The 24,246-nt window shown below is 48.7% G+C and overlaps 1 protein-coding gene across 3 annotated transcripts in view; it reads right to left on the bottom strand.

Annotated features, from left to right (window-relative positions):
- Positions 1-23,996, bottom strand: part of LOC147900077 (serine/threonine-protein kinase VIK-like) — a 295,183-nt gene extending 271,187 nt beyond the window's left edge. For 2 of the 3 annotated variants that reach the window (XM_087377414.1, XM_087377416.1), the window contains exons 1-2: positions 23,267-23,363; positions 18,903-19,154 (exon numbers count right to left, since the gene is read on the bottom strand). In XM_087377414.1, coding sequence (XP_087233540.1) covers positions 18,903-19,154; positions 23,267-23,269 — 255 coding nt within the window. In that variant the 5' untranslated portion in view covers positions 23,270-23,363. Of the gene's footprint in view, positions 1-18,902; positions 19,155-23,266; positions 23,364-23,815 lie in introns of those variants that run through there. The other variant, XM_087377415.1, reaches the window with a different exon arrangement.
- Positions 23,997-24,246: the final 250 nt, after the last annotated feature.

Genomic DNA, 24,246 nt, shown 5'->3' with positions numbered 1-24,246 from the left:
TCTGCACCCTACGGTTCGACCACGAAAACAGAAGTGACTGAGATTGAATATGAAATGCATCATCTGACCAAACATCTCTGCCACTGAACCTGAACAAGAAGGCATCCCAAGCTGCTCTCTCGAGGGAATGAATACCACCTTCTCTGGCCCCTTGCTTATTGGATGGTGCCTCAACCATGTTGAAGTCACCTCCAATAATCCACAAATTTGCAATGTTAGCTCACGAGAGCAACTCTTTCCAAAAAAGAACACGGTCCCCTCTGTTGTTCAAAGCGTAGAGGTTGAGGAAACCAACCTTACATCCGTCAATCAAAAGTAAAATCCACTGGGCCCTGGAGGGGGTGATGGTACTGTGTCCAATGACCAGAGGGAGGATAGAATCTGAAACTGATATGCATGCACCTCCTCTGGTTCCCAAGGCAGGAAGCCAAAAAGTTTGGCCTGAAAAGAGCTTACCTGACTTGGAGCAATCTTTGGCATCCAGTTTGTGTTCCTGAAGAAAAAGAAAGTCTAAGGAACCACCTGACACACTTGGATGGAGCTGATTCCTAATCAGCTGTCTGTGACGGCGATGAGGGATGCCGCCCAATCCGTGTTTATTCCAACTCGCTATCCTCATCGACGAGAGGAAGCGGGTTGGAATACCTTACCCGACCTGGTGGCGGAAAAAGAACCCTCCACCGGAGCTGACCTCCTGCCATACACACAAGGTCCAAGGGGAGGAAAGTCCATCTAGGGGTTCTCTTCACGACCTTAGTCCCAAACTAGATTCTTCAATGCTTGACAGTAGGAAGACTCTCACTTCACCATGTGCAACTCAATGTGTGTTTCTAAATAGAGCAATCTCTCTTCCCATTGACCTTGAAGTAGTGCGGTGGTTTTGCTAGTCCCTAACTGGTGCCATATTTCTCTATCGGAGGTCAGGGAGATTTGCCCCTGACTCTTGACTAGACTTGTCAATCTTCAATGGTCCTGACTTATTGCGTGGGTTAACTTGTCTTCAAATCTAATTCAGGAATCAATGGAGTCTAGAGATCTAGGAATCCCCTTGACTTCTGTTTAATGGAGGCTTGAGTGATACATTGTTTGTTCAGACCATGTTTGTCCGAACACATCAAATTGGTGACATGGAAACTATTGCCGATTGAACCCAGTTCAATGTTTGTTTGGCCCTTGTCCGTTGAATGCATCAAATCGATGATGTGGCCATTGTTGCTGATCGAACCCAATTCAATGTTTGTAATTCTTCTTCACTGTAAAGACCAAATTACCCATTCGTACTCCAGCTTCAGCTTCACTATGAAGACCGATTGTAAATCATCACTTGCCTCTTAGTCCTTCTAATTACTCATTCATACTTCAGCTTCAATGTGAGCCTACGCCCAATTGTCGCATGAGATGCTCTATTGATAAAGAATTGGTGAAGATGTCAACTCTATTTCCCTTCATTGGACATTAGATAAATTTGATGAGCCCATCCTTGTTCAGCTCCCTAATGAAGTGGTAATGCACCTCAATGTGTTGGTCGAACATTGGGTTCTTCACGATTGCTATACAACTCTAATTGTCACCATAGATCTCCACAGCTTCATCAATTTGTTTATCTGCATGTCTTCTAGGATCCAACTAATCCATAAAGACTTGCATGATGCCATACATGCTCATCCGTATTCAGCTTCCATCGAAGACAAAGCCATTGTGCGATGCTTCTTGTTGAGCCAAGAGATAGCCCATGCTCCTAGCACAAAGCAGTATTTGAAAGTGCATCGTTGTGTGTCCGCATCTCTAGCCCAATCTAAATCATAATACCCGTGGAAGTTGATTCCACTCTAGTAGGTAATTCCATAATACCCATGGAAGTTGATTCTACTCTAGTAGGTAATCCCATATCCTGTGGTACACTTCAAGTACCAGAGCGCACAAACGCATGCCTTTCAGTGTGCCCCCCTTGCTGCAGATGCAAATTGATAGAGTAACCTAACTGAAGAGGCAATACCAGATCGCGCGTTGGCAAGATATAGTATACTCCCCACTAATTGTTTCTCCATTCAAAATCTCTTCAGCATCTCCAGACAAATTTTCTCCTGCGAGATGAATTCCGATGCTGAGAAAATAGTGAGGTCAAGTGAGTTCACTCATGTCAAGCTCTGCCAAGCGAGGTCACTCATGTTGAGCTCCGTATTCAAACTGTCCTCACCTCTTTGATCTCACTATGATCAGATCATCAACATACAAAAGGTTTACATTTGATAAACTCCAGATAAAGATGATCCTCGGTGATCCACCGGTACCATGCTTGAGTAACCTATTTCAGCCCATAAAATGCCTTTTGGACTTTGCACACTTTGTCACCCTAAATTTGAAATCCAGATGGCTGTTCCACATAAACCTCCACCTTGAGATCCCCATTCAGATACACTGACTTCACGTCCATCTGGAAGATGGACCACTAAAAACACAATATTTGCTACTTCCCAAAGACGGTGTATCTACGAGCATATATCTTACAACATCTATTTGAACCAAATTTAATGAACTACATGTCTTGGTCCCTCCTTAGCAAATGGTTCCATGTGTTGCTTTCCATATGCATATCCTTCCAAAAATTCCCATTTATTGATCTCGGGTAGATCATAAACTAAATTGTTCTTCTCCATAATTTGAAAGAGATTGTAACTTCAAATGTTTTTTTTCAAACATGAAAACGACTTCTATTAAGTATGAAAGAAACCATGTAAATTCAGATATTTGAACCTTTGATGCCACAAATTTTCTTCACGGTGAGAGATTGTGCATGCCATTCTGCTAGGTTACTAGCACACTCTTCTCTACCGATCTCCAACCACTACGCAATCACTACTTTGGTGTTCTGCTACAATCTGTAGACTCCTTAAGTACTCTCCCTTCACTAGGATTGGTGTATTCCCCATATCTATAAGTCTTGCACTAATGTATTCTTGACATTTTTGTGCGATCTCTCACTGAAGCTTACTATGAGATGAACAAAGTATGTTTCTTACTAAGTGTGATTTCGGAGTTCAGTATGAGGCCAGCAAGAGAGGGTTGGGGGGGAGGTAAGGGGCAGAAGAAGAAGAAGACAAAAGGGAGGGGGGGGAGGGGGGGGGGGGGGGAGCGGTGAGGGCGAAGGGGCTTGAGGGTCTAGAGGAGGGCGAGGGAGGGGGCATGATGATAGAGGCTGGTGACTACGAGGGGGCAACTCTCCTAAACCTGAGCCTAGGGTAGACACATGAGCCGGTGAGGGACCCTGGGGTGCTAATAGGAGAGGGTACACCAAGACGGATATCTGGGTTCATCTTGCAGAGCCTCTCTCTACATGATCCTCCTGTGCCAGAAGAGCTGATGAGGGTCTCATGCTAGCCCACTATCAATGGCATGGATGTCATCTACAATTCTTTGGCTCTTTTGCCCTACTTCCTTCAATCTGCCTGAGTTCAAGCCCCCTTGGAATGCTCAACCACTGGTCTGCATCTCATACTGATGTCTATCTATATGAGGTGGTCTGTTTACACCTCCCTCCGACTATTGATCTAAGCGAGGTTGCGGCTAAGTGACGGATCAATATGTACTGTGAGGGTAGGCTCTTGCCATGTTACCAATTGGTATTTCTCCCAAGAAATAAAGAAGAGTCTTTATCTGATTGACTATGGTAAAAGAAAACTGACTTTGGTTCACTAGAATAAAGATTACTACTTTTACTTTTGCTTTGCATAGGTAAAAGAGAACTGTGGGGACACCCACAAGGGACTAGCATTAGTCCAAGAACTAGGAATGCATGGATTTCGCTAACCTCTAATGGGTTAAAGTGTTGGGACTTGTTTGTGCAATGTGTGGAACCTAAGAGAGTGCAAAAAGAACCCAAGAGTGGGGAGGGGAGAAATGCACAACAAGTAGGCCCCACGAGGCCTAAAAGCATAGACAAGGAGGGCTCACGAGTTAAAAAAGGCACCAAAAGCACAAGATTTAAAAAGAAGGCCTAAAAAGCTTGGTTTTTTTGTAAAAGTAACTTTTAGAAAGGAGGCATGTACTGTATGATTGCAAATCACACAACTCCTTCACCTCATACATCCTCTTAATTAATAGTCTATAAAAGAAAGGCCCTAGGCCTCCTAGATTCATTCAAGAGTTATACTCTGCTTCATGCTCTTTTCAGAGCCAATTGTACAAAGTATTATTCTATTGCAATATTAACCTTCGGGGGGGGGCCCTAGTGTGGTGCACTATTGGGGTCAAACAAGGGTGCCCGTTATCACCTACCTTGTTTGGCCTCTACATTGACGAGCTTGAGACAGTGATGCAAGCACAAGGTGGGGTAGACTGCTCTCTCGCGGGCACGCTGATACGGATATTACTTTACGTAGATGACACAGCTCTTTTGTCTTCCTCAGCAGAGGGGCTCCAGAGACACCTTGACGCACTACAGTCCTTTTGTGAGTCTCATGATTTGAAGGTCAACTTGGGTAAAACCAAGGTTATGATCTTCAATACATCTCGTCATGCGCGATGAGCATTTCGCATTTGATGGGTCCCCTGTTGAGGTAGTTTCATCATACACTTATCTGGGGGTCGTCTTTTCCAAACCCATCTTCACCATGAGACCCACGATGTAGGCACACCTGAGCAGAGGATATGCATCATTGGCTAGACTAGAGAGACAGTGCTTCCGCTCTCGCTTTCACGATCCACGGACCAAAGGGTTGATTTTTGACTCCTTGGTCCGCCCAGCAAGGATGTATGGCAGTCCATGCTGGGGGCTACACTTGTCGGATACAGAGTGGTGGGCCAGGGTGGAGCGACTACAGGTTCTCATGTTATCACGGATGATCCGGGGTAAGCCATCCGTCCCTCACCATATGATTCAGGTGGAGTTTGGGTCACCCCCATTACAGCTAGATGCTGCATTTCAGGTCATTATATATATGTACCGAGTCAAGGAGTATGGGGATTACACATCCAGGCGTGGCAGGATACCATGGCTAGCACTGTCCTCTTCTATGGCACTTTCAGCAGGGGGAGATCAGAGGTGCTGGTATGCACGCACAGAGAGATGGTTTGCAGGACTAGGGCTCCACATGGACATACTACCTCCTTTCTAGTACAGCATCGATGCTCCTTTCTCTCCCCTCCTATCACACGAGGTCAACCAGGTTATTCGTGAGGATCTACTACAGGTACACACATTCCGGACTTGGTTAGGCCCGAGTGATCTTCTAGTGAAGCTGGGCTTCTACAGAGATCACTTCTTACATATCATAGCGGAGGGTTTCATTGATCCACCAAAATACACGCAGATTCACCTACCCCACTCACTGAGGATCTCCCTTGGGCAGTTCCGGATCTCTTCACACAGTGACTCAACTGCTGAGTGGCATCGAGGACAAGTAGGGTCAGCCCTGAACCTGGGTCTCCACAGGTTCACTGCAATCCCTCCATGAATAGTAAGCCAGATGAATAACGTGACTTTCCTAAGTCTCCTCCAAAAGTTTTTCTGCATCTCTGCAGAAATCTGAAAAGTATCCCAATGAGGAGCTCTAGAGGGCCTCCAGCCTCTACAACTGAGCCGGAATCTCCTGGCATTTCTAACCGTGTAACAAAAGAAGGGGATGCTCTTCTCTTGGTACCTTGCAACTATCTACTCCCATTCCCTTGGATCCCACTGCAAGGATCTAATAGGGGAATCTCCATACAACCAAAGCCTCCAAGATCCAATAGCCAGGAGAACGAGGTCTCGATCAAGATACCACTGTGAGTCTCTACCCATCTCCAAGTATCCTGCAATCCTGACAGGCTCAAAAGGAGCCTCCAAAAGAATGTCCTCTGAAGATGTGTGGAGTCTGCCTCCTGCATGAACCTGAAAGACAAGGGTATCCTCATGTGCATCCTGCAAGGCCATAACCTGCAGAGGGATACCTGTCCTCGAAAAAGCCCCCAACCAGGTGGACTCAGAAATAGGCAAATGGTATGTATCCATCCACTCCACTGGTATGGCTGCATCTATCTGTTGCATCCTGGCTGCACTTCCTCTGAGGTGTCTAACTGAACGAGCTCTCTGATACTCTGGAAGCATTCTGAAAGCTTTCCAAGCACCCACCGTGGATGCAGGTCCCAACTTCCATCTAGACCACTGCATATAATGTGACATGCCTAGTGATTTGCCATGCTCATCTAGTATGCAATCATTCCACATGACGAGCCGCCTGTCAATTTCTTCACGAGGAGGGTGGCCCGAAGAGTACTTCTGAAGCTGTCCCAAGCTTTCAGAATGGCAGCCATGAGAGGGGAAGTAGGACATCTGAGATGGGCTGACGTAAAGATCCATCTAGGGCTGTCCATCCAATCTCCTCCCTGAGAAGGTGTGCATGTCTGTATACTGCGTAAGAAAAAATCCTTCCAAGGCTCTGACCAGGCATCAAACCTCTGACCACCATCTTGCAGAGAAAGGCTTTACACTGCAAGTCTGGATCAATAATATTGAGGCCCCCTTCCTCTGTGGGTAGAATAAGAGTCTCCCAAGCCACCCTGGTTATCACAGCTAAAGTGCCGTCTAATCCACTTCACAAAAAATTCCTGATTGGTCTCTTGCGCTGAGTGATACTGCTTGTAGATCGGCACCAACAAGAGCAAACAAACCAGGCTGTAGCCAACAGTTGCTGGTTTAGAACCACCACTCTAGATGCAAGGTCAAGTCTAGCCGAACTCCAAAATAGGAGTTTCCTCCTGATGCTCTCCAACACGGGAGCAAACTGCTGTGCCGGAGAAATGCCCACCCCAACCTGGCATCCAAGATACCTGACGGAGAAACTCCTCTAAATCCAAGTAAAGCCAATATCAGCACCCCAATCTAGAGTGTCCTCATCACTAATCCAGAAACCATTGGATTTGTTCCAGTTAATGTGAGTCCTGAATCCAAGCATTTGTAGGCCATTTTTGCTGTTTACATTTCTTTGGCTGCCCCCTCGACGCCCCCTCACCGCCCCCTCGCTGCCCCTCGACGCCCCTCGCTGCCCTCCCTCGACGCCCCCTCGTTGCCCTCCCTCGACGCCCCCCGCTACACCTCCCGCTACCCTCCCTCAACGCCCCCTCGACGCCCCCTCGCCGCCCCCTCGCCGCCCCCTGCTACCCTCCATCCCGCTACCCTCCCTCGATGTCGCCGCCCCCTCGCCGCTCTCCCTCTACCCTCCCTCCCGCTGCTACCCTCCCTCCCTCCCTCGACGCCCCCTCGACGCCCCCTCGCCGCCCCCTCCCTCGACGCCCCCTCGCCGCCCCCTCCCTCGCCGCTCCTCCCCCTCGCCGCTCTCCCTCGCCACTCCCCCCCCTCGCTCGCCGCTCCCCTCGCTCCTCCCCTCGTCGTCTCTCCTCCCCTCGCCGCTCAACCCCCTCCCCTCACCGCCGCTCAACTCCTTCCCCCTCACCGCCGCTCAACCCCCTCCCCCTCACCGCCGCTCAGCCCCCTCACTTGTCACTCAGCCTCCCCCTCTCTCGCCGCTCAGCCCCCTCCCTCACCACTCAGCCCCCTCTCCCCCCTCGTCGCTCAGCCCCCCCTGCCACCCCCTCGTCGCTCCGCCCCCTCCCCCTCGTCGCTCTGCCTCCCCCTCCCTCGTCGCTCGCCCCCTCCCTCGTCGCTCAACCCCCCCCTCTCTTGTAGCTCTACTCTGCCCCCCTCCCGTAGCTCCACTCTGCCCCCCCCTCCCGTAGCTCCACTCTACTCCCCCCCCTCCCACAGCCTCTGCACCACCCCCCCCTCCCGTAGCCTCTGCCCCACACCCTCCCGCAACCTTCCCGTGGTCTGAGGGCCCTTGTCTGCTGCAAGCCTTGGCTTGCCACTGGCCTTGCGCAGGCCTGTGCACCCCTACAGCAATGCTGCACAAGATCTGCCTCCCCTGGAAATCGTGCACTTGAACAAGTCCTACAATGGCCCACAAACCTAAACAATCTCCGAAGCCAATTGTGGGAGAGATCACAAAGCGCATCTCCACGAGTGGATTAGCAATTGACAGCCAACCAGCCCTGAAAACATCGGGTGCAATGGACACCAATGCAGTTCTTTCTCCCGTAGCCATCATCTCTACTCCAATCACCGCCCCCCCCACCACTGTACCACTCAGCTTGCCCCCCACAGGAGAGGGTCACAGTCCCTCACCCCCCACACAGCTTCCTTCTGTCTCCACCACTCTTATGTCCCCCCTTCCCCTCACCCAGCAGCCTTTCTCCACTCCTCTGCCATATACAGCTAGCCTATCGCCCACGCCTCCACAGCCATACGCCATGTCCCAGTTCGCACCCCCCCGGGTCCCACCTGAGACGATAGATTACATCTTTGCGGAGCTACATCGACTACGGGATCACACCGTAGCACAAGACCAGCTTATTCAGAGCATGTGCCAGGAGATCACTCACCTCCGTCAGGAGGTTGTCTCTCTCACTGCTACAGTCACAGCGGCCCGGCGCACTACACCAGAGGTAGAGGAGCGGATCGCTACTATCCAGACTGCTACTGCAGAGACTACCAGATGGGTGGACGTTGCGAGACGGGCACCCAAAGCAGCAGTCTCAGCCACCATCGCCGAGCAGGAACAGAGGGCTAGTAAGGCTCTCAACATCCGAGTACGAGGTATCCCCCGCGCAGATTCACTCACCCCCTTAGCGGACGCGACTACTTTTGTGACCTCTACCCTCGGCCTCGTCGAGCATGGGATCGAGCATGCATGGCGCACAGGACGGGATCCCACGCGCCCACAGCCACTCATCATCCGATTCAGGGATACTCAGGCTCGACTTGCAACACTCAGGCAGCGTGCTACACTACGGGACCACCCTACTATCTTCATGGATGAGGATCTCACACCTATGCAGGTGGAAGAGCGGCGCACCCTGCTTCAATAGCGAGATGTAGCCCGTCAGGAGGGGAAGTGGGCTGTCATCCGAGATGGCCGCCTGTTGGTTGGCCCCGCCGCCGAGCCCCACCAGGTACTCCAGACATGGTAGCAGACTCCCCCCCCAAATAGGGAGACATGGTCTATGAGACTCAGACTCAGCACACAGTACCCTTGGCATGCACCGTATGGAACTGTAATGGTACCCTCTGGTCTGACCCTGGGAACTTCTCAGTCATACACTGGACGCGACATCACTTTCTATACAGAGACACATGAGAGCCCCGAGCGCCCTCTCCCCTTGGTCAGTGGCTATACCTGGGAGTCAATATTCCGTGAGGAGACCATATATACTGGGGGGGTCCGAGGGTCAGGCGAAGTTGCAGTACTCCTTCGCTCAGCGCTCACGAGCTTGACATCCGTGGTTAGACGGGATGCCCATGCCCGTTACCTATGGCTCCGATTCCGATGCCCCTCCACACGCGACCTCTTTATTGCAGTCTGCTATTTTCCTCCTGAGACGTCACATTTCGCACGGCTGCTTCGCGAGGACACGGGGGTATCCCCCTATCTAGATCTCTACTCAGACATTGTGGAGTTCTCCAGACGTGGAGAGGTCCTCCTAGTTGGGGATTTCAACGCAAGGACAGGTGCACGTCAGACATCACTCCTGGATTTCCACTCAGATCCGGTCCTATTACCTGAGATGGACACAGAGGACTCGGGCTTCCCTCGCTCCTCGGCTGACAGTCGCGCTCCCGTTACTAGGTATGGGCAGGCTCTTTTGGACCTTGGACGTATACATGATCTGGTCATCTACAATGGACTAGATCGGTGGCCTGCCTCCTCTGGTTTCACATGTTTCCCACATGGTGGAGGAGCCAGTGTCATCGACTATATTCTGGGATCTCCTGCTTTAGCCCCACAGATCACTGACTTCCGCACTGCACCCTTACCCCCAGGAGCCGATCACACTTACCTTTTCTTTCATATACTTGCGTCCCGAGCCCCTCCCAGCCACACCCCGCACTATACTACCTATCATGATATACACTTCGATCATAACCTCTCACCTGATTACTCAGCCCACCTAGCCTCCCTCCTCAGACACATAGGCACCATACCCTCTCTAGATCACCGAGCCACCCTTATCACCCACTCCCTTCACAATGCAGCCCGCCACATCTTTCCTTCCACTGCCCGGTCCACCCGCCCTCCACCCACTGGCTCTACCCCTTGCAACAGATGGTATGATGACGAGTGCAAAGCATTACGCCGCACACTCCGACTCACAACCCAGCGAAACGCTAGGGCCAACCCACGTCTCACCAAGGATTATCGTCGACTAGTCCGTCGCAAGAAGCTAGCCTTCCTGCGCCAGAATGAGGAGACGCTACTGAACATTCTGTTTAGTAGCAACTCCAAGGATTTCTGGAGGAAATTCCTAGAACGCCGATCCCCCTCCCCCCTCACGGACACTTCCCTCTGGCACACCTACGCACGCACACTCTATGATATCCCTGATCAGCCCCCCCCCCCCCCCCCCCCGACCTCTCAGCCACCCCCTTCTTGTATCCTCTTCACAACCCAGGGAGTCACCCACGCAGCACATAAGCTTCATAACGGTCGAGCTAAGGATCATGAGGGCCTATGCACAGAGTTTGTTGCCTATGGCATCAAAACTCTAGCTCCCATCCTCGCAACACTGTTCAATGAAGCTGTCTGTCACGGGTTCCCCAGAGCCTGGACCCTGAACACTATCACACCCATCCACAAAGCAGGAGATCCCATGGATCCAGGGAATTACAGGACCATCATGGTTGGACATGTTATGTCCAAGATCTATGCATCAGTGTTAGATGGCGAGGTCAGTGCTCGCGCAGAGATACAGGGGCTCAGGGCATCCGGACAGGCCGGCTTCAGGACGGATCACTCGACTTACGATCACATTTTTACACTTAGAGGGATCATTGAGGAGGCCAGACACAGGAGACAGAGAGTATATTGTTGCTTTGTGGATTTCCGCAAGGCATTCGACACCGTTCCCCGCGCCCGACTCATCAGACGTCTGCAGGAGTTAGGCTACGACTCGGCGATTATCTGGGCAGTAGTAGCTCTCTATGAGCGGGTGACGGGGCAGGTCAGGATTGGCACCAGCTGGACCCCAGAGATCACGAGCACTATCGGAGTCAAACAAGGATGTCCCTTGTCACCGACTCTATTTGGCCTCTACATCGACGAGCTCGAGACCACCATCAGGACACTCGGAGGTGCAAGCTGCTCTCTTGCGGAGACTGCCATCCAGATTCTCCTATACGCAGACTATGTAGTACTACTATCCTCTTCTGCTACTGGTCTTCAGCGACACTTGGATGGACTTCAGGCCTTCTGTGATACACATGACTTGAAGGTCAACCTTGGGAAAACCAAGGTGATGATCTTCAACACTTCCAGACCCGCTATGCACCGAGAGCAGTTCCTCTTCGCCGGCGACCCTGTTGAGATAGTTGACTCCTACACATACTTGGGCGTTGTCTTCTCAGGCCCGATCTTCACCATGCGCCCGGCCATGCAGGCCAGGATCAGCCGGGGATATGCCGCTCTTGCCAGGCTGGAGCGACAGTGCTACCACTCCCACTTCCAGGACCCGCGGACCAAGTCTCTCCTTTTTGATTCTTTGGTCCGCCCAGCAGGCATGTATGGTAGCCCTTGGTGGGGAGTCGACCTTTCAGACACAGAGTGGGCTCGAGTTGAGCGCCTGCAGATACTGATGTTTGCTTGGATGATCCGTAACAAACCATCGGTACCACACCAGATCATTCTAGCAGAGTTCGGCGCCTCACCCCTACAGCTTAATGCGGCTTTTCAGGCTATCACCTACCTCCACAGAGTCAGGGATTTTGGCTCCTCCGCTGACGGTAGCCTCTGCCTACCTTGGTTAGCCCTATCCTCCTCTATGGCCTTATCCGTTAATGGGGACCAGCGATGCTGGTATAGTCGTCTTTCCAGTTGGTTCACCCGACTGGGCCTCGACTTAGGGCCTCGACTTAGACCGGTTGCCTCCTTTTCAGTACAGCCTCGACGCTCCACCATCTCCTCTCTCCCCCACTGACCAGGAGGTCAACCAGCTCATTCGGGCGGATCTGCTCCAGCTCCACACCTGGCGGACATGGTTTCTTCACTCCGAGCTTCCTATGAAGCTCAACTTCTACCGCCGACACTGCCTCCAGATCTCACAGGAGGGCTTCATCACACCTCCGGGTTACACACAACTTCATCTACCACATGCGCTCCGGATCTCCCTCGGTCAGTTTAGGGTCTCATCACACCGATTACGGATCGAGAGTGGACGCGCAGAGGGTATCCCACGAGAGGACCGCCTTTGCCCACTTTGCGACTTACAGGAGATCGAGTCAGAGGAGCATTTTGCTTTCAGATGTCCTATCTATTATGCCATTCGAGGCCGATACCACTGCCTCTTCCGCAACGGATTCGGCTCCCTCCCACACATGCTACAATTCCCGGATCAACGGTGCCTTGCCGCTTTCTTACATGAGATGACCCGCCACCGAGATACTTCTCTCCGAGCACGGTGACATGAGCAGCACACAGCGTGAGGATATCCAGTGGCCTATCACTGACTTCTTTCAGCCACAGGATACCTCTTCTCAGTCTAGCCGACGACGCAGACGTGAGCGAGAGCCAGAGTCACGACAGCTGCGTCAGCGGACAGATTCACACATCCAGGTCCATGACATCTCGTCTCTGCTCTCGGCCCGCCCCACTGGGGTTACCGTTGCCCTCATCCACAGGGCCACCCGCCGCCCTCGACGACCGAGCTCGACTAGGCCGCGTGACGTCAGAGGCCAATCATCTATCGCAGGGTTTTTTCCGACTTCCCATTTGACGGCCCCTCTATGATTGGTCTCTGACGATCACCACCTGCACATGTATACTGTATCTCCCCCCTCTGCCCCACTTTTTTGTGCCCCCCCCTTCTTCTTCTTTGTATCATCTGGAGGTAGACACATATTTTTTGTATCAGGACTCGACACATAGTCCTTCATAACCTCTTTTTTTGTAGAAACGGTTGGTTGGCCCGTTTTGAGACCACCACCGTTATGCTCATTGTATCAGTTATCTTTAGTCTCATAGACCTTCACGGTCTCCCGAAGACTTTAATAAACTTTCTTTCTTTCTTTCTTTCTGAAGAGCTGCCAGCTGCTGTCGAATGGCAATCTCGCCCCTGCGAATCTCATCTCTCCTAATACTAGCAACAGAATGATAAAAGCTGCTAATGTCAATGAGGGCTGCAGCCACATCTGACGGGGACGATTGCCCACCTTGCAGGTGAGCTGGCAGAGGCGCAACATGGCGGGGGTTACCAGCAGCCTGGTCAGCCAAGTATAGGGCTGGTAGGGCTGGTTCTAGCCAGCCTACCATGCCTAGAAAATGGTAGGGCAGCCGAGGGGATGGACCCTGTATATATAGGAGGGCATCTGCCCTTGAAGTGAGGCCCAAAGCCCTAGTTTTATGGGCCCTTGTTATGAGAGCCCTTTTAGGGCAGTTTTGCAGCATCCTAGTCGGCCTGTTTGGGTTGGCCAGATTGAGGCTGCTGGTTGGTTTTTTTGGGAGAAGGCCTTTGCCCTATAAAAGGAGAGGCCCCTTGGCCTCATTTGATATCTTCAAGAGCAGCAAAAGACAAGCAGTCACAAGCAGCAGGAGACCTACTCTTGGAGCCTAGACCAGGAGAGAAGGAAGAGCTGCAAACTGAGTGTCAAAAGCATCATCATACCAAACATCTCTACCACGAACTGAAAAAGGAAGGCATCCCACGCTGCTCTCTCTAGGGATTGAATGCCACCTTCCCTACCCCCTCTTTTGTCTGAAGGCATTTCAACCATGTTGAAATCGCCCCTAATAATCCAAGAATCTGCAATATGTGACCAAGAGAGCAACTCCTTCCAAAGGAGGACAAGATCCCCTCTCAAGTTGGGTGTATAAAGGTTAAGGAAGCCAACCTTACGCCCACCAATCATCAAAATAAGCCACTGTGCTCTAGAGGGGACTATGACTCCGTGTCCCCAATGACCAAGGGAAGCATCGACAAAGAGATAGAAATGCAAATGCCTCCCCTGGTGCCCAAGGCAGGTGACCAAAAAGTATATACCTAGATGAATCCAGGAACATTCCCAAAATCATCCTCTAAAAACACAACATAGTGCAGTTTCAATCTCACGAGAGTCACTCATAAGATTGAAAACCATAAACTCCATCACGCATAGCAGGGACTCGCTACTATGACATCCCCACTGACGTCATCAGCGCCCAACAGTGGGTGTAGACCATAGTATAAAAGTATGCTCTCACACATACAAATCCACACACCCACACATACTTGAGCATCCATTTATACAAAGTCTTCGTATTGAGTTTCTGTCGGCACTCCGGAGGTGAAGGGCAAACTCAGCCATGATGAAGGCTAGCACTAAAGGAGAAGGCTAATAAAAAAGTTGTCCAAATCTCTTCATTCAAGCTACAACTGCTTGTGAAGTCTAAACGATTTCATTTTAGTCTCTCCCAAATGTAGCATCTAAATATAAAGGAGCTTACCTAACTTGGCACAATCTCTACCATCCAGCTTATGCTCTTGGAGCATAAGGATATCAATGGGGCCACCTAAAACACCCTAATGGAGTTGGTTACGAATCAGCTGCCTATAACGGCGATGAGGTATATCACCGAGGCCTTGAACGTTCCAACTAACAATCCTCATCGACGGGAGGAGGCCGCGTGAAAGGCCCTACCCGACCTGGTGGTGGAGAAAATCCTCTCCTGTGAAAGCGTCGTCCTGTCAAGCGGAGGGAAATCAACTGGTGAAAGAGAACCACCTCCAGCAGAGGGGGAAACCCTGTCCAACGAAATCCCAATAACCGGCTCCCCCAAGGGAGAGGGTACAAACTCCTCTGTCTCAAACTCTGCCAAATCTGCCAGTACTGCAAAAGAGTTCCTGTAGGAGGGAACTGGCATAGGAGTGTGAAGAATCCCTGTACCCGAGGGAGAAGGAGAAAAAAACCCCTTACCTCTATCAAGAGGTGAAGAGTGACTCACCGAGGGAGGGGGCTGATCAGGAACATCAGTGATAGGACCTGAAGAAATGGGTTGCCCGTCCTGATAAGCAGGTGGGGGGACTGGGGCAACCACATCTCTGCTTGCAGGAATATCACATGCCTGTGACTGAGAATGGTCCGAGGTGCCTCGTAGAGGTGGCGGAGTGTCAGCAACCCTCATAGGCATCCAATGGCCTCTGGTAGCGCGTGTAGAAGAAGTAGGACGAGAAGGCGGAATAAACCGTTTGGGCCTTTTCTTCTTCCTTGGGTAATCCCTCGCGAAGTGCCCAAGGGTCTTGCAAATCCTGCACTGATCCTGTCTCCCAGCAACCTCGACTCTCTGTCGAAAAAAGGAACCATCTGGTCACTGAAGCATAATGTGATCATCTGTAATATCAAGGTCACAGACGATGACCCTGACTCGTTGCACCCCATCCGATCTGACAACATCTGTCGCTGAAGAGGGCATGCCAGGGAGGGGGGGGATCTCTGTGACCAACCCAAAAGAAGCTCCTATGGACGGTACGAGTCAATGGTAGACCTGAGGAAGGCCGGGGAACTTGATGAAAAGTGAGGTAACCTTGCTATCTTCCTCTACTGGATCGAAACCCAAAGTGAAGGGTGTCAAAAAGATCCTCTTGGAGCTCAATGCCAAAGGACTAGCCCTGAGTACTGAACCTGCTGACTCTAGAGAATCAAAAACCACCTAGAAGAACCCTCGTTCGAGCAGACGAACATCGATGAGGTGCTTGCGAGGTCTCTAGGTAAAGCCGAAAGCATCCAATCCCTAGCCTGTAGCCTGGAGGGGTGGGAACCGTGGATGCAAGCAAAGAGTGAGGTGGCATACTCCTACTCTGAGTCTGTCTTGAGCTACTGAAGCTCGTCTTTGGAAAAGGAAACTGTTTTTGCGGCCGGTGGAAGCAGTTGAGGATTGGCTGAATGGGAACCCATTCGTCAATCAGGGTGGAATGGCTGGCATGAACACGAAGATGCTTTGTCCGTCCGACAATCCTGCTGCTAGAGAGAAAATCTCTCTTGTTCCGTCAGGGGTTGAAGAGGGGGGGGGTGGGGGGAGGGAGGTAGATGGTGATGCAGAGGCTGAGAAAGGGGCATAGGGAGGGGCAGAAGGTAGGGGCGGGGGAGGGGAAGGGAGGCGGGGTAGGGGTAGAGGGGGGTAGAAGGAGCAGGGGGTAGAAAAGAGGGGCAGCAGGGGGGTAGGGAGAGGAGGGGAGAGGGCAGCGGGGTAAGGAGGGAGGGGCAACGGGGGGGTAGGGAGAGGCGGGGAAAGCAGCAAGGGGAGGGGAAGGGAGCAGGGAGGGGAATGGAGTGGGGTAGGGAGGGAAGAGGTAGCGGGGTAGGGAGGGAGAGGTAACGGGATAGGGAGGGAGAGGTAGCGGGGGTAGGGAGGGAAGGGAGCTCCACTACCACAGCTCATTGTATCAAGTTTTTCACAGTCTCATAGACCCATTGGCCTTCCAAAGACTTTAATAAACTTTCTTTCTTTCTTTCTTTCTCTCCCAAACCCCTCTTTCTATTACTGCGATTCACTTCTGCTCTTCCCCGGCTGAGTTGCGATTCATTCCAGCATCATATCTTCGACTCTCTGATGCATACAAGTGCTTGAAAAGAGTGCAGCTGCAGAAATCCAGTTCCCAGCCCTTCTAGAAGATCATCTACTTGCTGTGATTAGGGTTTCCGGCCCTACTTCGTGCCCAAAGATGCTGCAAATCGACTCCAAAGCACCCAAACCTGCTGATTTCAAGGAGCCTAGCACTGCTGCGATTTGGTCTAAGGGTGCCCAGGATTCTCTACAAGCTATTCCAAGGAGTAGAGCCATATCGCGATTTGTTCCAGAAGCTGTTTTGTGTGTTGCAAACTGCTCAAAAGTGTCATAATAGCAGTGATTTTATTGCTAAAGTATTTTCAAGTATCTTAAGCTTTGGTTAGAGTGGTATCAGAGCATAGGATGTCCACTTTCCTTGGTGGAAACAGTCCAAGGCTAGCATGCAGCTGTGAATCAAGGTGAGGCACACCTGTTTTTGCATCAGTTCGAGTGTTGGAGGGTGAGGCGTACCAACTGTGACATGATTCTTGCTCGAGAAGTTGGGGTGACACATCCAAAAAGGTGGGGCACTCCTGTTTGGAGGCTAGGAGCTGATGCGCACCTTTCAGGAGGCACAAATCCGTATTGGCCAGATGTCTCTTCTCTCCCTATCGCCCTATCTCTTGGGCTGTTTTCTTCTCTTCTTTGTGATCTATCAAGTGGGAAAAACATTCATCCTGTCCTCATCCTTGGTGACGTGCTTCCAATTTCTTACTCAGAATTCTTAAAGCCAAAAGCACTTGCTTTTCACGAAAAGCATCTGCTTCTCCCAAAAAAGCACCCGCTTTTCACAAAAGGCAACCGCTTTTTGTGCACACGTGGCCTTCTTTTCTCGAAAGCGGCGTTTTTAAAAAAAGCTGTAAAAGCAGCAAAAAACAACGAGAAGCAGTAAAAAGTAGCAGTTGCTATTTCGTTTTCCTCATCATAGACGTGGCCACTCAGCCCTCACAAGTACAAGCGCCTAAGCAAGATTGCAAGATGAAGGGGAGAAGGTCCCAGGAGGAGGATTCCTATAGAGAACTATTGGCTGAATTGGCAAAAGCAAAAGATAACCACTTCTTAGTTGAAGCTTGTCCTTGGACAAAGTGGCTTCCGAGATGTTATGGGACATCTAAAGATAAGTAGTTCTTTCATGTTTATTAAGCTTTGGTTACACGCCAATTGTCCTACCTGCCTACACCAAGGCCCTGCCCTTGGAGTCCTAAAACCTCAACCTTCTGTCAAAACACGCCCCAGTCCAAGTTCTTAAGAAGGATCTCCTCAGTCAAGGACTTCGGGTACTCTGCAGTCATCCTGATCCAACAAACCCCTTATCCACCAAAATCAAGACTGTTGTCAGTGGGGACTCTAGCCTTGTACCAAAACACCCTTTGATAGGTGATAAAATGAAACAATATTCCTTTGGAAGGCCCAAAAAACAAAGCACCACTAGAAAGCGTGGCACATGGTGCATCGAATACATATCATCAACTATGAAGCCACAATACCACGGTATGAGAACACCAGACGTGGGCTGAGGAATATCGGGCTCTACTCCACACGTGTTAGGGGAACTCAACTGGGGAAGAAAAACACCTCCTCCATAGATGGTGACCACCTCAATGTGGTCACTCTCTAAGGTGTATCCAATCACGAACCTGGCTCTGGTGGGGCATGAGGCCGACATGCAGCCCACCAGTTCTCTATACTGAAGTGACAACCATTTTCCTTGGAGTTCACTGTAGTGTTGAGGTGGCAGTTTCAGCCTCAATCTCGATTTTTTTTCTAGCTCATTCTGATGAGCTTGTTTTAGCCCACTTTGGGTGTTATTTCTTGTGCTTTGCATGATATATTTCAGCCTTGAGCTTTGCTCTTGGGGTTTCTTTCAGATTAATAGAAGTATTTGAATTGGAAAAAAAAAGGTTGAAGGTTGAACATGGATCGATGTTCTATCCTTCAGGTTACTTATGGGATTGCAGTAAGAAATCCTCGTTGATTTATACCTGTAATTTATTTCAGATCTAACATATGTTTAGAATCTTTTAAAACTAGTTACATTCATATTCTTTTCTTTAGGTCATTGCATTGAGAGAACCTGCAGGACTAGATCCCCTTGCCTGCAAATAACTGTACTTCCCATACCTTGCCTGAGAATAACTGTAATTCCCATATCTTATAATCATGGAACATCCTCCATGCGTTTACAAATCATTTGTGCATGTAGAGTGATTCAAGAAAATGCCAGCTTAACTGCAAACAGAAATACAGATATTCTAGACCAAATTGCTTGCTTCTAAGCAGTCTGAGAATGCATCTTACTGTTCGTTTCCAGCGGTCAAGAGGATTGATATCAGCCCTGTACTCAAGCAATAATTCCACTATGGGACGTTTCCCTTCGCTGGCAGCAAGATGAAGAGCTGTTCTGTTGTCATAATCAACAGCATTTGGTGACGCATTTTGATCTAGCACATCCTTCAATGAAGCCGTTTCACCTTTGCTAGCAAAGTAGAGAAGCCGATAGGTAAGCTCTATACCAGTTGGAGATGCCTCAGCCATAGTCTCATTAAATATCTGCTTGCATTGAGAAGAAATACATGAATACTATAATAGAATTGTCCAACTGCTGATAAGTGAAAATATCAACATGCTTCTACGCACAGAAAAAATACATGAATTCACAAATATGCCTAAATCAGCTTTGAGATTAAAAATACTGGAAAACTTGCCACGAAACTAGCTTTAACCAAGGATACTATTATCATGTTTCACTGAACGTGGCAGCTGACATTTCAAGATTCAAGTAACAACATAAGCAGAAACTTTAGCTCAAAGATGAAAATTCTGTGAAGCTTGTCTATAGCAAGTAAAAAGCGTACATGTGGAGAGATGTGGCAGACATGAGGGCATGGAGTAGACATAGAAGAGAGAAATCAACACGCAAAATAGGTAATGCATGCAATGCAGCTGGGAAAAGGCTTAGGTATTGCCCTCTTGACACCCCATGTAACAACATAATGCTTTGGCACTCACTGAGCTGTAGATGTCCTTTTTTATCCCCTAGAGAGAAGTACCTTCTACTAAAAATTTTGAGAAAATACAGAGTCAGCTATTATGAGGCACTTTGCTGTCCTGCAACTTATTTCATGCAGTCGCATCTTATTGCATAGGGCTCCATAGAAGCAAGTGCCAGAAAAACCAGTGCGGTAGGCTATATAACCAGCGGATTCCATGATCCATAACAATGGAAAAAATGCATGCAAGATAACTTGAAGAAATGCTCCTACCTCTCAACGGTCTTTCTGGAACCTTTGTATCTTGCTCTCAAATTGAATGCAAATTGTACATGATATCAAGCCACGTATTGATGACGGTAGCAGTGGACAAACCTGCTGCTGCACCATCAAAAGTCTGCAACATGTAAGCCATATATTCCAAGCAACGATGCTGGATCTAGATGTCTCTTGTGAGAACTCAAAATGTCATTGGGAGGGAAGCATCGAATCTTGCCTGCAATGAAGACCCTCTCCCATCCACCAAGTAGGCGAGGGAGAGCCTACAAGATGGACAGAGCTTTGATTCAGCCTGTCACCCTCGATTGACGAATGGCGGCTGTTCATTCAATCAGTCCCTTCTTTTTCTTTTTCCCCTCCCTTCAGCCCCCCCTCTTTCCCCCGAGATGAGCCTGTCCTCCCTTCTGTTTCTTTTTCCCCTTCCTCCAGCCCCCCCTCTTTCCCGCGAGATGGATAGAGCTTTTATTCCCTCGATTGACGAATGGCGGCTGTTCATTCAGTCAGTCCCCGTCCGCTTCCATTGGCTGCAAGAACATCCTCTTTTTCAAAAGACAAGTTGCTTACAGCTCCAAAAATATGCAGAATTAGAGTCTTCCACCACCTTATTCGCTCAAATTTATGGGTTCCATCCTTCCATACTACAAGCCATGGACTGGGATACTTGCAGCTTTACCCTCGAACCTCATCCCATGCCTTAAAGATATTTTTTTGTTGGGACGTGGTTTCTTCTAGGTGGTCTTTGATTCTCCAAAGGCTGCGAGCAGTGTGATCAAAGCCATCCCTTTACGCATGGGCTCTAAGAGAATTGTTTTGGGACCTTTCATGCTAGGCTTCGACACCGTAGAGGAGGACACCATGAGTGAAGAGAAGAAATGCCTATGATCCAACTCGAAGAAATAAGTGATCAATCTTAAGTGATATTTAATTAATAATTGATTGGACAATACGCTATTCTGTTGACTTTGACATCAAGAGACTGCTTTAGGGCTGCCCAATCTAGATGCCTTGCTGTATGTATGCTCAGCTATGTACACACCCAACAAAGATAGACATCAAGATTGATATGTTGAGTGGGCCTTTATTTCATCCTATAGGCTTAAGTCACCAACCACTCTCGTCCTAGGTATTACATCTATTTATGTAGCTAAGTGTGTGTATGATGGAACACAACACCCCTCCCCACCGCCCCCTCTCCCCACCCTTGACTCCCTTGCCTTAGGTCAACATTGTTATGCAAATGTAGTCACACAAACAGTATCCCTGAATTCAATTGGACGAATAACAGCATACATTTATCTTCATGATGTGTCATTCTGACAGAGTACTGATCCCTCTAATTAAAAGCTATCAAGCGCCGGTCTTGGAGCAATGCTATGGAGCTACTGGTATCAATTCCCACCACAAAACGTCTTTGGGTCTGAAATTTTGCAACATACAAGCTGAGATAATGTTTGTCTATTGTTATGAAGCAATCGTCCAGGTTGTAATTCTACTCCTTTTAGGATCTTGGTGAAAGGTAAAGCGATTTCGACATAATTTCCAATGAGTTGTCAGATAAGAAAGGTCAATTCCTTCCCCGGAGGATCACAATCGGCCTTGGTTATAGAGATGGCTAGATAGTACTGCTAGCTTAGCAATTTTGCTATAATGCTCGGATTGTCAAGTATTGTGTACCCATCCTAGGATCATCTATGATGGTGTTTTTCAACTCACATCCATTGCCTCCCCATATTTGATCAGTAGTACACGGGGAGGTTCTTTATTGGAATCCACTGCAGCCAATGTTCGATCCGTCTCAATCTCAAGGGTACTCCTTCCCCCAACCAATCAAGCACGATTTCTTCCAAAATGGCTCTTTACGGGGGATCTTTTGCAGTCGGAACCCGTGAAGGATTGGTGTGCACATTGCAAACACATCATGAGAGGTATTCTGGTGGAAGACAATGAGCTCTTATAAAACCGTGGTTTAAAAACATGGGCACTTTGTTTAGCCATTGGGATAACAAAATCTCAAGTAAAGACTGTTAGAATAAGAATTGTATTTTATAAAGTATGAAATGAGTTTAGGGTGTGCCCCTGCTGCCACTCCCGCCTGATTTAGCTTCTGGATAATTTCTTAAGATTGGGTTGAATACTTTCTGTCCTCTCCACATGACGTCCTCTGGGCAGTAGTCATGCTTCCTCCCTTTTCTGAGTAAGAAATAAATATTTGAGCAAAAGAAAGACCTCAGTAAAATCCCAAAGGATTTTAATGCATAATAGTTAGCACAATTGACATCAAATACTTTACAGATCTATCCATACAATCACATTATGTGGCCCAAAGATTCATCTTCCCCAGCAACTCCCATATAGTTGGTGAGTTTATTTTTTAATTAACTCAAAGTTAGTGCCTTTGGTATAATGAATCCCATGTCTCAGCATAATCAAAACATATGGAGGTGTTCTCCATGATCCTCAATTGTGCTCATTTTCTGCTTTGGAGACAAGTCTAGTTTTGGAGAGGAGCCACCTTGTCTTAGAGGCAACGCTTGCTTTGGAGACAGACTGCACCGTCTTACATGCAAGGCTTGCTTTGGAGCACAGCGACGTCCTTGGCAAAAGATTGTGAGTTATATGTCAAATCCATGAGTGTTGTATGGATATTTGATAAACAATAACTCAATGAGAGGATTGATCAATGAACATGATCGCCCTACCATTTATGGAACAATTCTTGTTGGTTCTGAAAAACCTCAAGCATAAATTCCACTATTCCCAACATGGCAACCAAGTGTATTGCATCACTTAAAAATCCAAATCTGTAGACGGCTCTCTCTCTCTCTCTCTCTCTATATATATATATATATATATATATAATTTTTAAATTTATATTGATATTGATATTTATATATTTATATATAGGGTATCTTTCCAGATACATGCATTCTCTCCAATGAATGCCAACGTTGACTAAGAGGTAATGATTTCTTCTCCACGTACGTGTTATTTTATTATGGACTTGAATCCATTGGTATGGTTGGACAGTGTAGCGTGCTACGTTGACGGAAAGAATGCTGGAAACGTGTTAGCTCCAAGGATATATGGAAGTTTGAGGATATTCAGCGATCGAATGTCTCAAAAAAGACATGCCAGCAGGGTAAAATCCAGTTTTATTTCGTATTTGTGGCTCAACTCACTCCAACTGGAGCCCAATTCCAAAAATACTAAATTTAGCACGTCCCTTACATATGCCCTGCAAGTGGGTTCGCTGGCATTGATGAAACCGGCTTGGAACTTTAGATGCTTTAGCTCCCAAAAAGCGTGTTTCTTCCTAATGGAAGAAAAAATTAATCGAAATTTAACAATGTCAAAACTACCGGAAGGCCAAAAGTTAAGAAATAATTCTACTACCATGACGGCCTTCTCTACAACCAAGATAACGGCAGCTCCTTTGCCACCTCTTTCAGACTGTTGTTGAGAATCAACTTGATTGGCAACTTATTGTTCAAAAGTATTTTCCCACAAGGCGGACAAGTCAGGTAGCTTAAAAGTATCGGTCGCACTCAATTGCAGTTTTGTATTTGTTTCCAGTAGTGGTGATAGAATGGGACCTAGAACTAAACGCTCCGTCATTAGAACGCTACGAACCAAAAGAAAGTAACCATTGCATGATCGCATATCGAAACGTGAACACTGCCACCGGGAAAGACTATAGCCATTGCATGGTTCGGGAAGTGAAATCAGAAGGAATACAATCGCTTGAAAGCTAACAGCCAAAAGCGAGCACACCTTGCGTTGCTCGTAAAAAGTTCTTTAAAGATGGCACGGGAGTAAAACGAAGCAAAAAAAGTAAAGCAAGGAATGCTGAAACACAGCCGAGTGATCCGAGAGCGGCGCCGGATCGTCCATGCAAAGATAAGAACGATCAGAGAATCGCAACAAAGGGAACAAGGAGCAGACCTGAAGCGATGGGATGAAGGAGGGAGAAGCAAAGGATCATGGCAAAAAAGCAGGGTGAGGAAGCTTCAGATGAAGCAAGAAGAAGAAGGGGATGCAGGAGGAAAAGTGAGCGAGGATAATTTGTCAGGAAGCGGGGGGTGAAGCCACAGAGAGAGGGAGGTGAGCAAAAGACGGCTGCAAAATTCCGTTCCACCATCCCGGGAAGACTCTTGCCCGTTTTTACAAAGTTTAATCATCCACTTATTGTTAACTATTCCTTGGACTTCTTACAGCGACTGGCGGTAGACCCGAAGCTTCACACCGTCCACACACGTCTCTCTCTCTCTCTCTCTCCCCTTCTCTCTCTTTTGATCATTTTTGGCCTGCCCCCCCCTTCGGGAACACGTTGGGACAGGCCATGCCGAGTCCTTTCCCGAGAGGAACCCGGTGAA

Source organism: Dipteris shenzhenensis, chromosome 7, assembly GCF_047967505.1.
Source record: "Dipteris shenzhenensis isolate YYH24624 ecotype China chromosome 7, Dip_SZ_1.0, whole genome shotgun sequence".
NCBI classification, from domain to species: Eukaryota; Viridiplantae; Streptophyta; class Polypodiopsida; order Gleicheniales; family Dipteridaceae; genus Dipteris; species Dipteris shenzhenensis.
Note: the sequence above shows the minus strand (reverse complement) of the source record. Positions and strands in the feature narration are given on the sequence as shown.